This window comes from Phyllobates terribilis, unplaced genomic scaffold (genome assembly GCF_046119375.1).
Source record: "Phyllobates terribilis strain yellow unplaced genomic scaffold, ASM4611937v1 Scaffold_11__3_contigs__length_659146591, whole genome shotgun sequence".
In the NCBI taxonomy this organism is placed as follows: domain Eukaryota; kingdom Metazoa; phylum Chordata; class Amphibia; order Anura; family Dendrobatidae; genus Phyllobates; species Phyllobates terribilis.
In genome coordinates this window covers 262467406-262492091 of record NW_027362771.1, presented here as the reverse complement: position 1 = coordinate 262492091, position 24686 = coordinate 262467406, and the positions used below count along the sequence as shown (strand labels likewise).

Sequence of the window (24686 nt, the reverse complement as noted above, 5' to 3'; positions counted from 1 at the left end):
TAAAACTTGGCGCCAGTTTCCCTGACCCTATGTGGTGCCTTCCTAGCGGGTGTAGCAAGGGGTCGCACCAATAAATGATCACGACCTCCGGTTCTTGGCTGATGGATGATTTACCTCCACCAACTTGGGAATCCGGTACCCTTCCACGGCCTGACCCTTCACCCTATATAACGCGGGCTTGCAACGGTTGCTGTCCGTTCTGCTCTCTTAGGGTCCCTTCTGCCTTCTTGTTTCTGGAGCATTTCTACTCCTCTGTCTCTCCTCTTTCCTTCCTTCTCCTTCTCCTCTTCTCCTTTCTGGCCCTGGCCTTCTCTCTAGGCCTGCATCGTGGAGCTGATCTCAGGCCGAGCCTGTCAGCTGTCTCTCCCTTCTGCTCTGACTCACTGCTGCTCTGCCCTCTCTCGTAAGATGGCCCCCACCTTTTATCTGCTTCACTGTGTCTGAGCTCAGGTGACCTGCACCCAATGAGCTCCTTCCTATGCTCCAGAAACCGTCGCCTTCTGCTCCTACATCACTGGGTTCTCTCCCCCCTCGCCACTCCAGCCAGGGACATGGTCAGTTGTGCCTGCAATTATATGGGAGCACCGTCGAGCTGTCCCTCGGAAATAGGGTGAGTGTGTGTGTGCAGCTAACTGAGCCCTGGTCCACCCTCCATCCTTACCCGGGAGTGGAATATCACACCTCTGGTTGAGGTGCAATACCCCTGTAGCAACCGAACCCTCGGGGCGCTACAATTCCTCTGGTTCATTCCTTTTATATAGGCCATTTCTGCCGACCACTCCTACATCTTCTCCTGGGGATGAGAGAAGGCTGATCAGAATTAATAAGGACAATGATGAAGTAAGAGGATGACTGCCTTCTGTCTTCCCCAGTTGCTTGAATAATGCTGTCTAACCCAAGGGACCCACTGTTAAGCGCCATAATTGAAACATATTGATTCTGATCCATAAAGATTCATGGTGAAGGTTTTATGGGGTAGGTTACCAGGTCTTTCCGCATCCCATTGCATTTACCAACTGCTCCCGTCATGTGGCTATGTTTTGTGTTGCTACCCTCCCAGCTCTTTGAGTCGACTATAGGAAGGGAGAGCTATTAAAAGTAAAAAAAAAAAAAAATGTAATTAAAAATATTTGTATTGCACTGTATATAAAAGTCCGGTCTATTTAAAATCTAAAATTAATACAAACTGTAAACACTATAATGAGAAAAAAAGTGAAATGCCAGAGTTGCGTTTTTTGGTTCTCCCGAATTCTGCAAAAAATATGCAATAAGAAGTGATCAAAATATATTTAACACAAAATGGTATCAATAAAAACAGTAGTCCACTGTATCAAAACAACAAGCAGGAAAAAAAAACAAACTTTACATGTTTCGGGAAATGGCGACACAAGTAAGTGGTTTGGTTGGTTTTTTTTTCACCACTAATGGTACTGATCTGGAGAATCATATTAAGTCATTTTCACCATTCAATTAATACTGTAAAAAATAAAACCTCTTAAGCATTTGCAGAATTTCTTACAATTTCATCACAGTTGTAGTTTTGATTGACACCATTCATTTTACCATTCAATATATAAAAAAAAATTCCAACTCATTCCACACAAAAAAGCTTTATATGGACAGAAAATGTAAAAAAAAGTTATGACTCTTGGAAGAAGGGAAGGAAAAAAGGTGAAAAACTGAAAATTGTTCAGCTATAAGTGGTTAAAACTAATGCTTGGAAAACTCCTTTAAATGTATGCATGACTTTATTATTGTAGATGGAAGAATTGTGCCTTTAAATCAAGAAGAGGACTATCTACAGAAAGATTTAATGGGACTGGTATGTATTAAGATGTACTCACTTATAAATTAGTAGCTTGTAAAATGTACATAATTTATTTACTGTGTGCCACATTAAATCTATTCATTTAACTCAAAAGCTCCCTATAGCAGGTCGGTTGTGTGTGGGAAAACGTCCTGAAATGCCCACTAGATGTCACTCCTCTCACTTTATAACCAGAGTGGCCATCAAAAGATGTCGGGAGCAGTAAAGAAAAAAAAAAAGATCATATATTGGCTGAGTAAGCTTTAATGCAAGTTTATACCAAACAAACAACTTACATTGCCAAAAAAAAGACCCCAAATAAGATCACTTTCCCATTAGGTTGCTGGTTCACAAGGCAGCAGTGGCATGGGTGTGTGCTGCTCAGATTATGGGTTTTACAGTGCATTTAGTGCTTCACCTATACAAGTAGCATATTCACAAGTCACTTGCAAAATTGCACCAACTCATTGTAAAACCGAAAAGTTCTGCCATGGAGGGTTTTTGTTTTTTTTGGTAACGCAGCACACTAGGAGCCATTGTGTACGGGACCCTTAGTTTCCTTTTGGAACTTTTATTTTACATCCACATTTGTATCTGTAACAGCTGAGTGACCATTGCACAACACCCAACTACTCGACACAGAGAAAAACAACACTTATCTACAATATGCAGAGCATGTATAACACTTCTGGCTGCACTAAATGTGATGCCTCCGGCAGCGCTAAGAGGGTATTATTAAATGCTGATCAAACAAACCCAAAAATCAATGGCAATATTGCAGTTTTCTCCTAATCCACCTTACAATTCTCTTTTACGGTTTCAACACATTATCTATTGTTTTTAAAGAATAAATTGTATTTTTAAAATTTCTAGAACACATTAGGCAGCCATGTTGACAAAAATGTGAAAATGTGGCTCTTGGAAAGTTGAAATGATAGACAAGCAGGGAAAAAAATGTTGACACGTCAACTAGATAGATAGATATAAAAAGGTAGATGAAAAAATAATATATATATTAAAAAAATATATATATTATAGTATATAAAAAAAAAATACAACTTATCCTTCAAAAAACAATATATAATGTGATGAAACCATAAAAGAAAAATTTTGTAAGGTGCACTGGGAGACAACCGCAATACTGCTATTGACTTTTGGGTTTGTTTGTGCAGCATTCACTATACGGTAACAATTAACTGCTAACTTTATTCTATGTGTCAGTACTATATTATTTACATAATTTTGTAGGTTTCACTAATTTTAAAAAATAAAAGAAGCTTAAACTATATATATTTTTTTAAATGGATATGTCAGAGCTTTTATTTTCAGAGTGAGCTGTAGTTTTATTGGCAACACACAAATTTTTGATTACTTTAAATTTTTATTGGGGGCAAGGGTGAGGTTAAATAGAAATGTCGGAATTCACATTTTTTACATTTCTTTTGCAGTGTTTGTCATATGGGATAAATAAAATATAATATGGGCTTTACAATTATTTGTATTTTTTTAGACATTTTATTTGTTAATAGTTCTAAGAGAGGTGCTATTAACTTCTTTGTTTTTTTCTTTAAAAGGTATCTGTCAGCAGGATTGTACTCCAAAACTATTTATATATACATGTAGCTCGTTCAAAGACTAGTCAAGCAATACCTTTACATGGCCAGTCCGTTCCTCCATTACTGAAAAATCAGCGTTTGAATTGATCTACAAATCACTCTTCAGTCTCATTAAGCCTCTGTCAGTCCAGCTCTATTTCCCACCCAGGGCTCCTCATCCTGCTTGACTGTCAGCTTCTATGTTGTGTGACTTCAGGCAATGGAGCTGCCAGACGAGCAAGAGAAGGCGGCACTTAGTGGGATATAAAGGTGGAGTGACACAGGATTCAGATGTACAGCCTCATTTGCTTATCAATTCAATCTCTGATTTCTAAGTGCTGGAGGAATGGACTGACAGATAAAGGTTTTATTGAACATGTCTGTGAAAGAGTTACATGCACGTGTAAATAGTTTTGGGGGGAGGGAATCCTGCTGACAGATTCCCTTAAATACATACAAAAGTATTTTTTTTTAATTTAATAATAAAGTTCCCTTGGGAGACTGGAACCTAAGATCACTTTATCATGAACACAACACCCAACAATACTTCTGTTTGATTCTATATTAAATTTAGCGATCTAGAGAATTTCATTGAGTAGTGCTAACTTAGTAGGCACAGAAGCTTTTATTAGACCCCTGTCTACTGTGTCTCTCCATTAGCTATCCACAATTGTATCATCAGGTGGTGATGGAGTGACTGAGCGGGATCCCCTTGATAGTGAATGCAGAATCTAAGAGGTTAAATTAAATTGCTGGGATCAAAAATGGCTACTGTCAAGCTGGTGGTTGTGGAACCACTGCGCCACGGACCGGAAAGAGCCTGGAGGGACGTAACTAAGAGACCACCTGGTTCGTCACTAGAGCCCCTGATGGTGTGGTTAGACATGGCCTCAGGTGGATGCCAGATACCATTCCAGGACACACCCTGGAGCCGCAGCAGCTGACCTGCATGGGGAAGCAGGAATCTTCTCGGAGATTCGGACCAGCAAAAGAACTGGTTAATGGGAGGAATGGATACTATATGGCTGGTGAACAGAGCAGGTTCTGAATAGGACTGCATGGCTGGTAGACAGAATGGATACTGATTCAGGAACACAGGGTTGACTCGGGTGCAGGATCACAGGAGGAGATTCAGACTGGACAGTTGTAGACTACGGATGAGGATTAGGTATAGGCAGAGCAGGTTCAGACAGGACGGACAAGATCAGGTTCAGGGAGCACAGATACAGGATTACCTTACAACGAAGTAGCAAGTGTACACACTGATCACTAATGTTGCTCAGGCACCTCGCTATAGGGGAGGGTGCCTTAAATATCTGATGTCTCCCAGCTATTGGCTGAGAACATTTTCAGAATCGCGCTACCCCTGGTGTAGACTGACTGCTGGACAAACAGAAGGTGAGTAAAGCACAGTTACTGTTTTTTTTTCTTTTAATAAATTGCACTTGGGGGATAAAAGGGTTTTTCTCCTACACCAGAAAACAATTTTAAACAATTCTGCTGCTTGTATGTGGTATGTACACTTAGAGGAGTCATTCATTATTAGATTCTGTTTATTTCACAGATGATGGTGAAATTAAAAGATCATTTATCACAACATTTACATCATGTTGCAAAAAACAAGATTGACAAAATTGTGTTGGATTTTCTCTGTAAACAGGTAATTGTCCATATAACATTTATGTACATAATTAACAAATCAAAATGTGTTATTTCTTGCTGTTTTTCAACATAAAAATTCCATTAAATTGCTTAATTGGCTGATGTGGTCTATAGGTGGAGAGTTTGTTATACTGTCTTAGCTGTAACAAGGTTCCGATGTCACAATTAACCTTTATGAAAATTTTGTCAAGAAGAAATGTATCTCCGATCTGACCCTTCTTCTTTTGTACATCTGTACATCAATAATTTGTATTTAACCCCTTACTTATGGAGCCAATTTTGACCTTAATGACCAAGCCAAATTTTAGAAATCTGATCAGTGTCACTTTGTGAGGTAATAACTCTGGAACGCTTCAATCACCCTGATTCTGAGACTGTTTTTTCGTGACATATTGTACTTCATGGCAGTGATAAAATTTGTTCGATGTGACTTGCGTTTATTTGTGAGAAATAGAAAATGTGGTGAAAATGTAAAAAATGTCAGTTTCCAAAAAAATATTTTTTTATGCCCTTAAACCAGAGCGTTATGTCACACAAAATAGTTAATACACAACATTTCCCACATGTCTACTTTACATAAGCATAATTTTTTAAATATAATTTTTTTTTGTTAGGAAGTTATAAGGGTTAATCAGCGTCTTCTCATTTTTCCAACTAAATTTACAAAACAACTTTTTTCGGGACCACATCACATTTGAAATGACTTTGATGCCTATATGGCAGAAAATACCCCAAAGTGACACCATTCTAAAAACTGCACCCCTCAATGTGCTCAAAACCACATTCAAGAAGTTTATTAATCCTTCAGGTGCTTAACAGGAACTGAAGCAATGTGGAAGAAAAAAATGAACATTTAACTTTTTTCACAAAAATTTTACTTTAGCCCCAAGTTTTTTTTACTTTCACAAGGGTAACAGGAGAAAATGAACCCCAAAATCTATTGTGCAAATTCTCTCAAATTGAGTATGCCGATACCCCATATGTGGGGGAAAACTACTATTTGGGCACATGGCAGCGCTCGGAAGGGAAGCAGCACCGTCTGACTTTTTGAATGCAAAAATGGCTGGAATTGAGAGCGAACACCATGTCGCCTTTGGAGAGCCCCTGATGTGCCTAAACAGTGGAAACTCCCTAAAAGTGACCCCATTTTGAAAACTACACCCCTCAAGGATTTTATCCAGGGGTATAGTGAGCATTTTGAACCCACAGGTATGACACAGAATTTGATAACCTAATGTTATCGTATTGAAAAACGTCATTTTTTTCACAAAAATCTTTCTTTAGACCCAAATTTCTCACTTTTGCTAGAGTTAACACCAAAAAGTGGACCCCACAGTTTGTTATTCACTTTCTTATGAGTGTGGCGATAACCCACATGTACTCAAAAAGTTCTGTTTGGACAAAAGGCAGTGCTCAGAACGGAAGGAGCAATATTTGAATTTTGGAACACAAATTGGCTGAAATAGGTTGCGGGCAAAAAAACATGCGGGGATTGCCCGTGTATGGCAGGCAATCCCTGCATGTTTTTTGTCTAACAGCTGCAAAACATGCAGGGTGGAGACCCAAACATGTCACTTGAGCACCTGCGATACTCTGTGCATAACCGAGCACCCGATACAAACTCGAGTAGCGAGCACTTGCCCTCAACACTGGTCATCATATCGTCATATTTTTTGTTTTTTTTTTACTTTTGAAAAAACCCTAACCCTTAGCTTAACCACAACCCTAACCTTAACTTCAAAGATTGAAAGAAATAAAAATTATAAAATAAAAATAATCTGACTAAGGGGATGACATACTAATTATTGGCTTTTGGTCACTGTGATAGGTTCTATCATAGTGATCAAAAGGAACAAATAAGGAAAATCTCTGCTGTTGCCGGCTGCAGATCTCGGAGGGCGCACTGCGCATGCACCTGCCATTTTCTTTTTCATGCAGAGGAGGCTGGGGGACAAAGCAGGAGGGCCCGGGCCTAGTGGAGGTACCGGGAGAGTCTCGGGGGGGCATAATTTGTCTCTACTCTGACATGTATATCATATCAGAAGAGAGAGAAATTATTTTACTAGCGGGCACACTTTTTTTTTTTTTTACGTGATCGCCATTATTCATTTAATAACGACAATGACGTGATCAGGGACTGGAAAATCTAGCTCTGATCATGTTCTCCTGGGTCTCCGCTACCCCCTGCAGGCAAGACCCCAGAGATTTTCAGACTCTTCGGGGCGCTATAGGCTTATTCCCGATTGCTGTTTTGAAACAGCGATGAGGGAATAAGGCCACTTAGCTGCCACCGTTTTAATGCGTATCGGTGGTCGTTAAGGGGTTAATCTTTAATTGTTTAAAAATAACGACCTTGCGAACACCAGGGAGTTAATGATTTTTTTAATGAAAAATGTCACTAATAATGGCAACAAATGTATAATTTGTCTCCAGCTGAATTGGGGTATGTGCCCACGGTCAGGAGCCGCCTGGGGCCCCGACACTGCGGAGCAGCCGCTCGGCTTCCACCATGATTATGCAAATGAACGGCGCAATTTTTATTTATTTTTTTTTTTTACATGTGGACTTTCCTCATAGATGTTAGTCTATGGGGAAAGTCCACATGTGGACCCCCAAGAGAAATTGACATGCTGCTTGTCTGAAACACGCGCTACATGTCAGTTTCCGCGGGTGATCAGCAGGTGCACAGTGGACATGGGATTTCTAGGAATCCCATCCACTATGCTTTAACATCTGGACTTTATGGGTCTGACGCTGCATAACACGAAGCCTCAAACCCGCAGCGGCTCCTGACCGTGGGCACATACCATAGAAATGTCTTCGATAATAAGGGTATGTGATATGAATGACAAATGGACGTAATGATTTTCTGCTTGATCTCGGCAGTTGGACTTGGTGTGCCAGATTTTGGAGGCGGTTTGGAGAAAGCATGGTCTTGATCATAGCGTTTTATGTTTGTAAGTATACATATATTATACATGTATTCTTATTTTATTATTTTCACCCCACACAATCTTACTATGAATTTTTCTTTTAATGTATCATGAATTTTTATCTATTAAGAATTATATCTAATTAATATAATATTGTTTACATATCTTTATCATTATGTCTAGTTATAGTTGTGGTTCATTATTGTATATCATGTTTAGTTATCATAGTATATCTCATCAAGAACTACATTATAAATTTCATTTGATTATTTATTTCATTGGCATTTCTAACACCTGATTAATTTATATTGGTTATGATTAGTGTTGAGCATTCCGATACTGAAATATCGGGTATCGGCCGATATTCACTGTATCGGAATTCCGATACTTAATTCCGATACTTTTATAATATCGAATACCGGAATCGGAAGTTCCCATAATGCCTGCGCTCTGCAGTGTCTGTGAAGGATGACAAGCTGGGTGGCAGCGCTCAGCTGCGATCCAGCTTGTCATCAGAATGCCATCCCAGCGTGGGAGAATTCTCCTGATTGTTTAAAAGCCGGCGCGCGGTAAAAAGCCGCCGGCTTTTAAACAATCACACAGCCCCATACTGCTTCCCGGCAGCCTCCCACCCCGATCCTCCGCTCCCCTCGCCACCTCCCATCCCGATAGTAAATTAGGACCGGGCGGGGAGCGCAGCACCAAGGAGCGAAGGACCCGGGCGGGGAAGCCGGCAGTGAAAAGACTTCACCGCCGGCTTTCCCGTTCTGTGCTGCGCTTTCCCGCCGGTTATTTCAAATGAACAGCTGAGGTATCAGGTGATGCCGATCAGCTGTTCATTTGAAGTAGCCGCGGTGCCCTCAGAGGGTTCATGTGAGTTCATGCTTGACTGCATGAACTCACATGAACTTTCCCACGGCCGCACAGGTCAGCCTCACCTCCCGGACCCGTCATGATTAGTGTGTGCGGGGTGTGTGTGTGTGCGGGGTGTGTGTGCGGGGTGTGTGTGTGCGGGTGTGTGTGCGGGGTGTGTGTGTGCGGGTGTGTGTGCCGGGTGTGTGTGCGGGGTGTGTGTGTGCGGGGTGTGTGTGTGCGGGGTGTGTGTGTGCGGGTGTGTGTGTGTGTGTGTGGGGTGTGTGTGCGGGGTGTGTGTGTGCGGGGTGTGTGTGTGCGGGGTGTGTGTGTGCGGGGTGTGTGTGTGCGGGGTGTGTGTGTGCGGGGTGTGTGTGTGCGGGGTGTGTGTGTGCGGGGTGTGTGTGTGCGGGGTGTGTGTGTGCGGGGTGTGTGTGTGCGGGGTGTGTGTGTGCGGGGTGTGTGTGTGCGGGGTGTGTGTGTGCGGGGTGTGTGTGTGCGGGGTGTGTGTGTGCGGGGTGTGTGTGTGCGGGGTGTGTGTGTGCGGGGGTGTGTGTGCGGGGGTGTGTGTGTGTGGGGTGTGTGTGTGGGGTGTGTGTGCGGGGTGTGTGTGCGGGGTGTGTGTGCGGGCAGACATAGGCCGATGTGACACTACTACTCCCATCGGCCTATGTCTGTCCCCCGTCCACTCCTGCCAGCAGGATCAGCTCGATGGGAGCAGTAGTTCCCATCAGCCTGATCCTGCTATTTAAATTGCCCTACTGTGTCCCCAATAAATGTTAAATACATGTCATTGGTGGCCAGTGGTTACCTAAAAGAAATTAGTTCATACATTACCTGTCCCCGCCGATCGCCACCTAAAATAAAGTAAAAAATAAAAAACTACACCTATACTCACCAAGACACCTAATTCCCCGAAGCCATCGATCTCCTGTAATAAAATATAAAATAATAAACCACAACCTTATCCTTACCCCTCCGTAGTAGTCCACGAGTGTCCCACGAAGATCTCCAGTTCAGAGCAGCCACATAGAATGTGACCGCTCTGAACCGCTGCCGCCGCTAGAATGACGGGGCCGTAAGGGTTCACCGGAGTTCAGGCAGCGCTGCTCCGGTTAGCTCCTTTACGGCACTGCTGTATCGTGAGAAATTCCCACGGTACAGCACTGCCGTAAAGGAGGTCTCCGGAGCTGCGCTGCCTGAATGCACTCCGGTGACCTCAGTCAGTGGCTCCCGCTGCCGGGAGCGGACGTGTTCCCGGCAGCGTGAGCTTACAGCAGCCATGCACAGCTGTCACCATCTCCAGATGTGACAGCTGTGCATGGGAGATCAGCGCAGGAACGTGGACAGGTAACTATTTTTTTTTTAGTAAACTAAGAATTAAATAAAATGGTGTTTTATTTCAAATAAATTATTTTTTTCTGGGTGTAGTGTGTTTTTTCTTTTTAACACTTTGTAGGTTAGTAATGGGGGTGTCATATAGACGGCCATCATTACTAACCTGGGCTTCATGGCAGCTGGCGCTGACATGAACCCCACCACTATTACCCCCTGCCACCGCACCAGGGCAGCGTGGAAGAGCGAGGCTAAGTGCCAGAATTGGCGCATCCTATGGATGCGCCATTTCTGGGGCGGCTGACGGCTGGTGTTTCTAGCCTGGGAGGGGGCCAATATTCATGGCACCCTTCCTGAGCTATTAATATCAGCCCCCAGCTGTCTGCCTAGCCTTTGCTAGCTATTAAAATAGAGGGGACCCCACGTCATTTTTTTTTGGGGGGTCCCCCATTTTAATAGCTAGTAAAGGCTAGGTATTCAGCTGGGGGCTGATATTAGTAGCCTGGGAAGCTCCGTGGGTTTTACCCCCTTCCCAGGCTTCAAACATCTGCCCCAGCCGTCTGCTTAACCTCCGCTAGAGACTAAAATTATGGGGGATCCCACGCCATTTTTTTTTTAAATAAATCCTTTATTTTAACACTAAATGACATTTGAGGACTTAATAAAGATGCAGTCCCTAAATTATTATTTATTTTTTAATAAATTTTTCCCAAAACTTTTGACGTGGGCTTCGCCATATTTTTGTATGCCAGCCAGGTACAGCATCCAGCTTCTATGAACGCGCCATTTTCCGGGGCGGCCGCGGACTGCAATTTTCAGCGGGAGGGGGGGGGGCAGAAAGCTTGGGCCTCCCTGCGCTGCAGATTCCATCCCCCAGCTGCCTAGTTGTACCTGGCTGGACACAAAAATAGGGAGAAGCTCCACGTTTTTTTTTTTTTAATTATTTCATGAAATTCATGGAATAATTAAGAAAAAAAGGGCTTCCCTATATTGTTGTGTCCGGCTAGGTACAAATAGGCAGCTGGTGGTTGGGGGCAGCCCGTTCCTGCCTGCTGTACCTGGCTGGACACAAATATAGTGTGAAGCCCCACGTCAATTTTTTTTTAATTATTTCAGGAAATTCATGAAATAATTAAAAAAAAATTATGTGGGGCTTCGCCCTATAATTGTGTCCAGCCAGGTACAGCAGGCAGGAACGGGCTGCCCCCAACCACCAGCTGCCTATTTGTACCTAGCCGGACACAACAATATAGGGAAGCCCTTTTTTTCTTAATTATTCCATGAATTTCATGAAATAATTAAAAAAAAAAATGTGTGGCGCTTCGCCCTATTTTTGTGTCCAGCCAGGTACAACTAGGCAGCTGGGGGCTGGAATCTGCAGCGCAGGGAGACCCAAGCTTTCTGGGTCCCACCCGCTGCAAATTGCAGTCCGCAGCCGCCCCGGAAAATGGCGCGTTCATAGAAGCGCCATCTTCTGGCGCTGTACCCAACTCATCCAGGGCCCTGGTGCGGTGGCTCACTGGGTAATAAAGGGGTTAAGGCCAGCTTGGCATTATCAGCTGGCCCTAAGCCCGAAATTCATGGGGTCACGCCAATATTAGACATGACCGCCATGAATTTCTAGTAAAGTATTTAAAAAAAACACAAACACCCAGAAAAAAGTCCTTTAATTGAAATAAAGACACAATTCTTTATTGTTCTAAATTAAACCATACTTACCGCCACACCCATTCCAGCTGAAGCCAACGATCTCCTGCAATAAAAGTAAAATAATAAAGCAACCTCATCCTTACCTTTCCATGGTTCCCACGACAGCTTCAGCTCTGCTACATCGAGATGACAGGCTGGACCGCAGCAGAACGCCGCCATCCAGTCTGTCATCCCGCAGACACTGAGAAGCGCAGGCATGCTTGCGCTCCTCAGTGTCTTTCTGTGACGTCATCCAGATGAGCCGAGGTCATGTCCAATGAACTCAGCTCACCTCATGCACGTCACTGACAGCGTGGGAAAATTCTCCTGCACTCAGCGCTTCAGCGTGAGAATTCTCCCACGCTGTCAGTGACGTGCATGAGGTGCGCCGAGTTCATGGGACATGACCTCACCTCATGCACGTCACTGACAGCGTGGGAAAATTCTCACGCTGAAGCGCTGAGTGCAGGAGAATTCTCCCACGCTGTCAGTGACGTACATGAGGTGAGCCGAGTTCATTGTCGGCTCATCTGGATGCCGTCACAGCCAGACACTGAGGAGTGGAAGTATGCCTGCGCTTCTCAGTGTCTGCGGGATGACAGGCTGGATGGCAGCGTTCTGCTGCGGTCCAGCCTGTCATCTCGATGTAGCAGAGCTGGAGCCGTCGTGGGAGCCATGGAAAGGTAAGGATGAGGTTGCTTTATTATTTTTCTTTTATTGCAGGAGATCGTTGGCTTCAGCTGGAATGGGCGTGATGGTAAGTATGGTTTAATTTAGAACAATAAAGAATTGTGTGTTTATTTCAATTAAAGGACTTTTTTCTGGGTGTTTGTGTTTTTTTTAAATACTTTACTAGAAATTCATGGTGGTCATGTCTAATATTGGCGTGACCCCATGAATTTCGGGCTTAGGGCCAGCTGATAATGCCAAGCTGGCCTTAACCCCTTTATTACCCAGTGAGCCACCGCATCAGGGCCCTGGATGAGTTGGGTACAGCGCCAGAAGATGGCGCTTCTATGAACGCGCCATTTTCCGGGGCGGCTGCGGACTGCAATTTGCAGCGGGTGGGGCCCAGAAAGCTTGGGTCTCCCTGCGCTGCAGATTCCAGCCCCCAGCTGCCTAGTTGTACCTGGCTGGACACAAAAATAGGGCGAAGCGCCACGTTTTTTTTTTTTTAAATTCATGAAATTCATGGAATAATTCAGAAAAAAAGGGCTTCCCTATATTGTTGTGTCCGGCTAGGTACAAATAGGCTGCTGGTGGTTGGGGGCAGCCCGTTCCTGCCTGCTGTACCTGACTGGACACAAATATAGGGCGAAGCCCCACATCAATTTTTTTAAATTATTTCATGAATTTCCTGAAATGATTTAAAAAAAATTGACGTGGGGCTTCGCACTATATTTGTGTCCAGCCAGGTACAGCAGGCAGGAACGGGCTGCCCCCAACCACCAGCTGCCTATTTGTACCTGGTTGGACACAACAATATAGGGAAGCCCTTTTTTTCTTAATTATTTCATGAATTTCATGAAATAATTAAAAAAAAAAAATACGTGAAGCTTCTCCCTATTTTTGTGTCCAGCCAGGTACAACTAGGCAGCTGGGGGATGGAATCTGCAGCGCAGGGAGGCCCAAGCTTTCTGCCCCCCCCCTCCCCCTGCTGAAAATTGCAGTGCGCAGCCACCCCGGAAAATGGCGCGTTCATAGAAGCTGGATGCTGTACCTGGCTGGCATACAAAAATATGGCGAAGCCCACGTCAAAAGTTTTGGGAAAAATTAATTAAAAAATAAATAATAATTTAGGGACTGCATCTTTATTAACTCCTCAAATGTCATTTAGTGTTAAAATAAAGGACTTATTTTAAAAAAAATTGACGTGGGGCTTCGCCCTATATTTGTGTCCAGCCAGGTACAGCAGGCAGGAACAGGCTGCCCCCAACCACCAGCTGCCTATTTGTACCTGGCCGGACACAACAATATAGGGAAGCCCTTTTTTAAAAAAATTATTTAATGAAATAATTAAAAAAAAATTGACGTGGGGCTTCGCACTATATTTGTGTCCAGCCAGGTACAGCAGGCAGGAATGGGCTGCCCCCAACCACCAGCTGCCTATTTGTACCTGGTTGGACACAACAATATAGGGAAGCCCTTTTTTTCTTAATTATTCCATGAATTTCATGAAATAATTTAAAAAAAAAATGCGTGGGGCTTCGCCCTATTTTTGTGCCCAGCCAGATACAACTAGGCAGCTGGGGGCTGGAATCCGCAGCGCAGGGAGACCCAAGCTTTCTGGGCCACCCCCGCTGCAAATTGCAGTCCGCAGCCGCCCCAGAAAATGGCGCGTTCATAGAAGCGCCATCTTCTGGCGCTGTACCCAACTCATCCAGGGCCCTGGTGCGGTGGCTCACTGGGTAATAAAGGGGTTAAGGCCAGCTTGGCATTATCAGCTGGCCCTAAGCCCAAAATTCATGGGGTCACGCCAATATTAGACATGACCACCATGAATTTCTAGTAAAGTATTTAAAAAAACACAACACCCAGAAAAAAGTCCTTTAATTGAAATAAACACACAATTCTTTATTGTTCTAAATTAAACCATACTTACCACCACGCCCATTCCAGCTGAAGCCAACGATCTCCTGCAATAAAAGTAAAATAATAAAGCAACCTCATCCTTACCTTTCCATGGCTCCCACGACAGCTTCAGCTCTGCTACATCGAGATGACAGGCTGGACCGCAGCAGAACGCTGCCATCCATCCTGTCATCCCGCAGACACTGAGAAGCGCAGGCATACTTCCACTCCTCAGTGTCTGGCTGTGACGGCATCCAGATGAGCCGAGGTCATGTCCAATGAACTCCGCTCACTTCATGTACGTCACTGACAGCGTGGGAAAATTCTCCTGCACTCAGCACTTCAGCGTGAGAATTTTCCCACGCTGTCAGTGACGTGCATGAGGTGAGCTGAGTTCATTGGACATGACCTCACCTCATGTATGTCACTGACAGCGTGGGAGAATTCTCACGCTGAAGCGCTGAGTGCAGGAGAATTTTCCCACGCTGTCAGTGACGTGCATGAGGTGAGCTGAGTTCATTGGACATGAACTCGGCTCATCTGGATGACGTCACAGAGAGACACTGAGGAGCGCAAGCATGCCTGCGCTTCTCAGTGTCTGCGGGATGACAGGCTGGATGGCAGCTTTCTGCTGCGGTCCAGCCTGTCATCTCGATGTAGCAGAGCTGGAGCTGTCCTGGGAACCATCGAAAGGTAAGGATGAGGTTGCTTTATTATTTTTCTTTTATTGCAGGAGATCGTTGGCTTCAGCTGGAATGGGCGTGATGGTAAGTATGGTTTAATTTAGAACAATAAAGAATTGTGTCTTTATTTCAATTAAAGGACTTTACTCTGGGTGTTTGTGTTTTCTTTTAACTTTGACTATGGGGTTAGTAATGGGGGTGTCTTATAGACGCCTCTCCATTACTAACCTGGGCTTGATGTCAGCTGGCATTATAAGCTGACATCAACCCCAACCCTATTACCCCCTGCCACCGCACCAGGGCAGCGTGGAAGAGCGAGGCTAAGTGCCAGAATTGGCGCATCCTATGGATGCGCCATTTCTGGGGCGGCTGACGGCTGGTGTTTCTAGCCTGGGAGGGGGCCAATATTCATGGCACCCTTCCTGGGCTATTAATATCAGCCCCCAGCTGTCTGCCTAGCCTGTGCTAGCTATTAAATTAGGGGGGACCCCACGTCATTTTTTTGGGGGGGTCCCCCATTTTAATAGCTAGTAAAGGCTAGGTATTCAGCTGGGGGCTGATATTAGTAGCCTGGGAAGCTCCGTGGGTATTACCCCCTTCCCAGGCTTCAAACATTTGCCCCAGCTGTCTGCTTAACCTCCGCTAGAGCCTAAAATTAAGGGGAACCCCACGTCAATTTTTTTTTAAATAAATCCTTTATTTTAACACTAAATGACAAGTACAGTAATCAACACTGTCACTGTACTTCATATATATGTGACTGACATGTTTCTATCTATCTAATCTATGTGTGATTCTCTATTCCTTCTATTCTAAATTGTCGGGTACAGATGCTGAATTGCCGGCCGGCTTTCTTAAAGAGACGGTGCATGAAAACACTATTATTTTTTTAAATAAATCCTTTACACTAAATGACAAGTTCTGTAAGCAACACTGTCACTGTACTTCTTATATATGTGACTGACATGTTTCTATCTATCTAATCTATGTGTGAAGCTCTATTCTGTCTGTTATAAATTGTCGGGTACAGATGCTGAATTGCCGGCCGGCTTTTTTAAAGAGACGGTGCACGAAAACACTAATATTTTTTTTAATAAATCCTTTACACTAAATGACAAGTACAGTAAGCAACACTGTCACTGTACTTCATATATATGTGACTGACATGTTTCTATCTATCTAATCTATGTGTGAAGCTCTATTCTTTCTGTTGTAAATTGTCGGGTACCGGTGAATGCCGCTGATGAATTGCCGGCTTTTCATGTCATTCTACATTATTCTTAGTTGTTTTACTTCATGTAGAATTAACCTACAAGGAAAGAAAGGGTTTATTTTCATTCCGATATTTGTGTCCCATTGACTTGCATTGGTTTCCGGTATCGGAATCGGCGATATCCGATACTTTTTGGGTATCGGCCCGATCCAATCCGATACGATATTTCCTGATATCGGAAGGTATCGCTCAACACTAGTTATGATATGATATTTACAGGGATCTCATGATAGAAATACGCATGTAGTTGGTCTTGGGTATCGACATTTTATTGCGCATTTTTAATTAATGTAATAATTTGTATTCCTTTTATATTCATAAGTTGTACAATATATTGATTATATGTTATATTGTATGTACTTTTATGCATGATTAGTGATGTTAATTGTGATATGAATTATAAGGATTTAATACTGGAGATGTAGTTATACATATGCTGCTATATGACAATCAGATGTAATGTTTTTTATATGTATCTGATATAACTATTTCTGAGTTACTACAAAGGTTCTCCATCTTAGATATACTATCTTAATGTGTTCCGACCGAACACATGGACAATTCCTCAGTGTTCGTAGTCTTAGGCTGTATTCACATGCAGCGTTTCTGCTGCATTTTTTTTAATGCAAATTAAAAGCTGCTTTTTACGGTACCAGCAAGAGCTCTGAGATTTCAGAAATCTCATGGACACGCTTGTTTATTTCCTGCCTGAATTTGTGAGCTGCAGTATGTTTTTTAATGATGCTGCAGCATCAGTTCTTTCAGCGTTTTTTCACCCATAGAAAGCAAAGAGAATGTGAAAAACGCTACATGAAACACAACAGGATTTTTTGCAGCGTTTTTGGTGAATAAAACTAGCTATATTAAACATGTACTGTAGACAAAGCGCACTTGTAATCTGCACCCTAAAAACACTGCGAAAATGCTGGATAACTGGAGTTTTCCTTTCTTTTTTTCCTTTTGATGTAATGTTTTGAATATGGTTTACCTATTATTTTCTCCCTAATTAGATACCATATTTTTTGGACTATAAGACGCACCAAACCATAAGATGCACCCCAAATTTAGAGGAGGTAATATAGGAAAAAAAATGTCATGTGAAAATGGGGGTCTGTCTTATAGTCCGGATTTAGTTTACCGGGAGGTGGGGGGATGGGTGATCGGCAGCGGTGGGGTGGGTCACAGGAGTCGGGGTTGACACTGTGGGTCATGGGCTGAGAGGAGGGGGTGTCATTGAACCAAAATCTCAGTCTGTGCATGTGCCAACACTGGTGGCCATTTTCCTGAAGCCCATTGCCCGGAGATCAATGTGGAGAGCGGGGTCTCCGCTCCTGCTGGGCACTTGTGACATTTTCCTGAAGCCCACTTCCAAGAGATCAATGGCTCCTGCCGCGCACCGCCAGGACACCGCCTCCTCCCAGCCCGGGGCCCACATCATCGCCCCACTCCTGCCACCGCCAGCTTCCTTCCTCCTGTGACCCGGCTCCTCCGCCGACCCCCTCCTTTGGTAATCTACATGGGAACTATAAGATATACCCTCTTTTTCTTCACAAATTTGGGGGGGAAGTGCGTCTTATAGTATGAGAAATACGGTACTTACTGATTGATTGATTGATTATGCATTGCATTCTAATTCTGATACAGTGCGGTGATGTTTTCCATGTGCATTTTTTTAAGTACATGTCGTGTATGTACATTTGCTGTGTGTATACACTTGACATTGGTTCACTCAAATACAGAAATCAACTTTCTGGATACCACCATAAAAATTAAAAATGGTTCAATCCAGACATGCGTCTATCAGAAACCAATTGACCGGCCCACATACCTCAGATGGGACAGCTTCCACCCGAAACACATTAAAAAGTCAATTTTCTACAGCCAGGCACTCAGATATAATCGTATCTGCTCCAACCTGACAGACAGGTATGAACACTTAACTCCTCTTTAAAAAACCAAAGTCTACCACCCCATCTCCATTGATAAGCAAATCAATAGAGCCACAAGGATCCCTAGTAGTCAACTACTTCAGTATGGAGAAAAAGAGTAAAATAATCACGTACCTCTAGTGGTGATCTACAGGCCACAGCTTGAAGTGCTCAGAAAAACTGCCAAAAAACGTCACCATATATATCCTATACAAAGATGACTAGCTAAAAATAATATTCAAAGACCCCCCTTGCTGTGCTACAGACAACTTCCAAGTTTAAGAAATATTGGGATCACAAGCTCAATGCCCTCTGATACACCAAGAGGAACCTATCCTAGCAATATGAAGAGTTGCAAAACCTGCTCTCATGTAATGACCACAGACTGGATACAGATATGCAATGCACAGCAGGACTATAAGATTCCTCGGACATTCACATGTTCCTCTTTCAATGTGGTGTACTTAATTCTGTGCACTACATGTCCTATTGGGTGGCCCTATGTTGGAGAAACAGGACAGAAACTGAAAGCAAGGATGAGATCTCCTTGCCACACGATTACGGACGAAAAAAATCTACCTGTGGCCAAACATTCCTGTGGTCAAGGACACGACATAAACAATATAAAAGTTGTTATATTAAAAGGCAACTTCAAATCATAAAAACACCGATGATACTCTCCACACAGGACTAGGTGGCACTAGAGTTCTAGTTCTCTTTCTCTCTGAAGAGACAATTTGCATATTTAGATATATCACAAGGATTTATGACTTCTATAACATCTGACCATCTTCTCCAGAGACAGTAAGGGCATCAGGTTTCTGATCTTACATGGATATGGGGACTATAAAACTTTCACACCACTAATCTAAGCTAATGAAGGATTAATTCTCTGAGCTCAGCTTCTTTGTTTTAAATGTCCATTTATTAGGTCATGTCTCTGCGCTTTTGCTCCTTTTGTGTATGTATTTGTGTGTCTTCAGATACTTAAGTCTCTTCATCAGGCATGGTATAACAAAGTATCGAAAGCTTGCTTTGTAACATGATTTATTTTATTTTCGTTAGCCATTGAGAGGCTACTACAAGATACATTTTTCTCCCACTGAGAACAATCTTTATTCAACTGGCTAACACAGTACCAAAACCTTTTTTTTCTTTTAACTATAAACTGCTAAACATGCCTACAATGATATGGAAAAAGGACCTGCCATTTTAAAATGGCCAATATTATTATACATTGGAATCTGGGTTAACAAATGTATTCATGAAACTCCTATTAGCAATGTTTTTAATATTTTAAATTCGAATTTAGGAACGGAAATGGAAATTCTTCAGAGTATTTTGCGTTCCATGTCATGTGCCGAATTACAGACTCTGCAACCAAAATGTGCATGCCGTTACCTCCTGGTAAGTGTTCACACTTCACAAGCACTGGCCGTGGTGTATGTCCCCATCCTTTAGGCTTATGTATATTATGAATCCACTGCCACTTACGGTACATGCATTAACACATACTGTTTTTTTTGTTGTTGTTTTTCTTTGGGGGGTGTCACCAAAAACCATGAGGAAAAAAACCTGAGTTGCTCTGTAGTATTCTATTTCTTTAAAACTCTTGTTATTTCAGGTTTCCAGACGTTGCACCTATCTTTAGCAGTGCGCTGCCTCCCTCTAGGAAACTTGCTTCAAAACATTGATGCCGGACTGTTGACCTTAACAGAAACTTTTGTTGTTAAACTGCTCAAAGGTAAATTCACGTGGTATGGAGCTACATTATTATTTACTGATGCTATGATTTGTCTTGTCTTGTTTTTTAACCTTTTTACCAAATCCTTAGTATACCCATGCAATGTATGGATACTGTATATTTCATGATGCAAAAAAAATAAATATTGGTATGAAATTGTGACCAGATGTCTGTAACAACCCATCCAATCCACACAGGCAAAGAAATCAAATCATAGATGTCCATAAATTTAATTATGTGTAATAATAAGAAATTACACAGGGAAGAGGTATTGAACACCTGAAGAAAGAGAGGTGCAAAAGACCATGGAAAGTCATGACACCAGCTGAAATCTATCAATAAGGCAATCCTGACACTTATTGAAAAATAATATCAGCTGGTTCAACTGATGGCCTATAAAAGGTGTCTCATTACCAAGGTGCCACACAAGAAACCTCTCATAATGGGTAAAACCGGTGAGCTGGCTAGAGACCTTCGCATCCTTATTGTTGCAAAACATACTGATGGCATTAGTTACAGAAAAAAATCGAAACTACTGAAGGGTCAATTGAGGAATGCTGGGGCCATAATCTGGAAGTGGAAAGAACATAATTTCACTATAAACCAGCTTCGAGCAGGTGCTCCCTGCTAGATTTCAAACAGTGGAGTGAAAATAATTATTAGAAGAGTTGTCCAACTGCTAAGGACCACCTGTGGAGAGCTACAGAAAGACCTGGAATCAGCAAATATAATTGTTTGTTTCAAAGAAAACAATAAGTAATGCACTCAACCTCCATGGCCTGTATGCACGCTCACCACGCAAGACTCCATTTCTGAACAAAAAGCATGTTCAAGTGCGTTTAAAGTTTGCTCAACAGCATTTAGACAAGTCTGTGCAATACTGGGAGAATATAGTCTGATCATATAATGCCAAAAATCAAACTCTTTGGATGCCATAATACACACAATGTTTGAAGGCCATAAGGCAATGCATATAACCCTCAAAACCCCATACCAACAGTGAAGTTTGGAGGTGGGAACATTATGGTGTGGGGCTGTTTTTCAGCATATGGCATTGGCAAACTTCAAATAATTGAAGGATGAATGGACAAATGTACCGAGACATTCTTGATAAAAATATGCTGCCATCTACCAGGAGGATGAAGATGAAATGAGCGTAACCATTTCCGCAAGACAATGATCCCAAACACACAGCCAAGGAAACTCTTAATTGGTTTCAGAGAAAGAAAATAAAGCTTCTAGAATGGTCCAATCACCTGACCTGAATCCAATTGAAAATTTATGGAAGGAGCTAACGCTCAGACTTAATAGAAGGAGCCCACGGAACCTTCAGGATCTGAAGAGTGTTTGTGTGGAAGAATGGGCCAAAATCACACCTGAGCAATGTACGCAACTAGTTTCTCCATACAGGAGGCGTCATGAAGCTGTCCTCACCAACAAAGGCTTTTGTAGAAAGTATTAATTAAATTTCAGTAAGCGTGTTCAATACTTTTTTCGTGTCATTTCTCATTATTACACACAATTTATGGACATCTATGGTTTGATTCCTTTTCCTGTGTGGATTGGATGCTTTGTTACCTACATTTGGTGAGAATTTCATATCAATAGCACATTTACAAATATATTTACTTAGTAAATTGGTGAAGTGTTCAATACTTATTTCACCCACTGTGTGTGTGTTCGCCTTTGTACTAAAAATGCATATTCCATTAGCTGGGAAGGCGTTTTCATTAAGAGAAAAAACATAGTACATCGGTAGAGAGAGAGAGTATATATAAAACTGTGTGTTAAAGGGGGGTATCCAGGACTAAAAAATGCAGCAACGGGGATAATAGAAACAACTACACAAAAGTAGATATAGATACCAGCAGGTGTAGTTCTATAGAAACTTAAAACTTAACGTTTAATACCATTAGATAAAATATATGCCAAATGCAAGGACCTAAAAACACACAGTTTGACTGCCTGTGGTATATAATAACCAAGAGAACTTCCATATATTGTTACTTCCAGAGATATAAATATATGTCATATAAGCATATTACATCTCTAACACAAACCAGGGAAGGAATGGCAAATAGGAAAAAAGATAATGAAGCCCACAGTACACTATATCAACTTATTGTACCCCAATATGTGGGAACATGAAGGCATTCACCCTGAGATATGGGAACATGAAAACACTCGCCCCATCAATGGTGACCATTTAACTCTGCTATATAGAAATGGAACATCCTCACCAATTTTGATGACTGTCCATGCTCTCGGATCTCAGAGGGGGCTCCATATGATGGTGGTGAACCGAAATTCATAAGGTCACCAAACCAAATACCGCTCCCCAGATGCCGCTCCCGACGCGTTTCTTAGCCTTAGCTATTCATCAGGGGAAAGAAGAAAGAGGACATGCGGTATGCACGCTGCCCAAAGTCGCGCAGCTCATTCACCAGACAGCGCTACTTCATGCTCTATTAGATCCTCTTTTGAATCCTAATCGCGCTCTGTTCATAATCGTGTCACTTCCGGTTCCGGTCACCTGACATCCGGTATGTGGAACGCAGATGCCGGCCGTGACACGCAAACGTCACTTCCGGTATGCGCGTCATAGACAAGGAAACATCGCACATAACGGAGCGATAGCTAGGGGACATGCAGGATCACCAGCCGGCATCCTGCTTTGGATGTCACCATAAAAGGAGTCTCATCCATGAATATCCCAAGCCATGGAAAGTGTCCAGAACATATAATAACTGGCACTTATCCTGGCAACATACCATATGTACCGCGGTATATATAAAACACGCGTTCATTTTACCCCAGTGGTTAGAAGGCTGGAAATGCTTCATAGGTCCAGAATCGCACAGTGAAGCTACGGCCCAACCCCAGGAGCGCACTTTAAGCCCAAAATAGTAATGAAAGAAAAATGACAAAAACAGAAACAGAAAAAAATATAAACAGAAAAAAATATAAAAAAGGAGGGAGAGGGGTATGAAGGGATATGGGGGAACAATGGAGAGGGACCGCACCTCATAGATTTGGAGAGTTAGAGGAATGTATGTAGGGAGCCAGGGGACCTATAAACATCCCTATTCAGCACCTGAAAAAATATATCCCTACCTGACAGTGGAGGTTGGCACCCTATAAACCTGCGCAAATGGCGCCCCCACTCCTCGACGGCTGTCCCTACACTCCTCTCCCTAATTCACCCTATATCTATAGGAACGGCCTGTAGGACAGCTGCTCGTTGAGGCCGTAGGGAGCCGTTGTCCGCATTCTGAAGATCCACTTCGTCTCTCTTTGCAGTATCAGTTTGTCCCAGTCGCCCCCTCTTGGTGGGGCCGTAACTTTGTCAATTCCCATATAGCGTATTATATCCCTACTGTTCGGATGTACGTTATTCACGTGTTTTGCCAGGGGGGTATCTCTTTTCAGGGCGATATCTCTTTGGTGCTCTCCTATTCTTCTTCTCAATTCTCTCTTTGTCTTCCCTATATATTCCATTCCGCAGACACATTTAGCCATATAGATAATTCCCTTCGATCTACAATTAATGAAATGTTTGACAACAAATGTTTTTCAAGTCTTTCCCTTGCGTAATAACTTTGCATGATACGCATCCACTACATCTAAAACAGCCAGTTATGGAGCTTTTCAGCTTTTTGTTCCCCATATGGCCCATATAGTGACTATGGACCAATCTGTCCCTAAGGGATCTGCCCTTTTTATATGTAATCATAGGTCTTGAGTCAACCATGTTACCAATATCCTCGTCCATTAATAGAATCGGCCAATGTTTTTGTAATATCCTACGGACTGTATACGACTGATTAGTGAAAGTAGTGATGAGTCTGCAGAAGGTGTTGTCCTTATCCACATTTGGGGATGAGTGTAAAAAGGAGGAGCGGTCCCTGGCCAGAGTCCCCCCATAGGCCTCAGCTATCACCTTCTTTGGGTAACCCCTCTCATGAAATCTCTGACAGAGATCGGTGGCCTGGGCTCTAAAAGTGGCATCGTCCGAGCAGTTCCTCCGGACCCTCATGAATTGCCCCTTCGGTATGCCCCTCTTAAGTGGGGCTGGATGGTTACTCTCCCACCTGAGGAGGGAATTCGAGGCAGTTTTTTTCCTATATGTACTGGTCTCTATCTCCCCATCCTTTCCTATCCGTATCAAGATGTCCAGAAAGGGCAACTCCTGGGGGCCAAACTCAAAAGTGAAGTGTAAGTTAAGGTCATTATGATTAAGCCTTTCTACAAGGTTTCCAAAGGATGTTTTGTCCCCATTCCACAGAACTAGGACGTCGTCGATATATCGAACCCATAGCAAAATGTTTTCACCACCTTCAATAGGGATGTCTCCAAAAACCACGGTTTCCTCCCACCAACCCAGGTATAAATTGGCATACGATGGGGCACAAGGGCTCCCCATCGCAGTACCCCTGAGCTGGTGGAAGTACTTCCCACCAAAAAGAAATACATTTTTGGTCAGGCAAAACTGAAGGGCCTTCGTCACAAAGTGATTGTGTCGCTCAAATTGTTTGCCTCTCCCCATAAGGAAAAAACGTATCGCCTCCAGACCCCTATCATGGGGAATTGAGGAGTATAATGACTCCACATCAA

At 42.9% G+C, this 24686-nt stretch overlaps 1 protein-coding gene across 1 annotated transcript in view; it reads left to right on the top strand.

The window, feature by feature from the left end:
* Nucleotides 1-24686, top strand: part of GSAP (gamma-secretase activating protein) — a 126902-nt gene that overhangs the window by 89441 nt on the left and 12775 nt on the right. The window contains exons 23-27 of the mRNA XM_073652285.1: nucleotides 1761-1822; nucleotides 4967-5062; nucleotides 7951-8021; nucleotides 19641-19735; nucleotides 19953-20072. Of these exons, the coding sequence (XP_073508386.1) occupies nucleotides 1761-1822; nucleotides 4967-5062; nucleotides 7951-8021; nucleotides 19641-19735; nucleotides 19953-20072 (444 nt within the window). The remainder of the gene's footprint in view (nucleotides 1-1760; nucleotides 1823-4966; nucleotides 5063-7950; nucleotides 8022-19640; nucleotides 19736-19952; nucleotides 20073-24686) is intronic.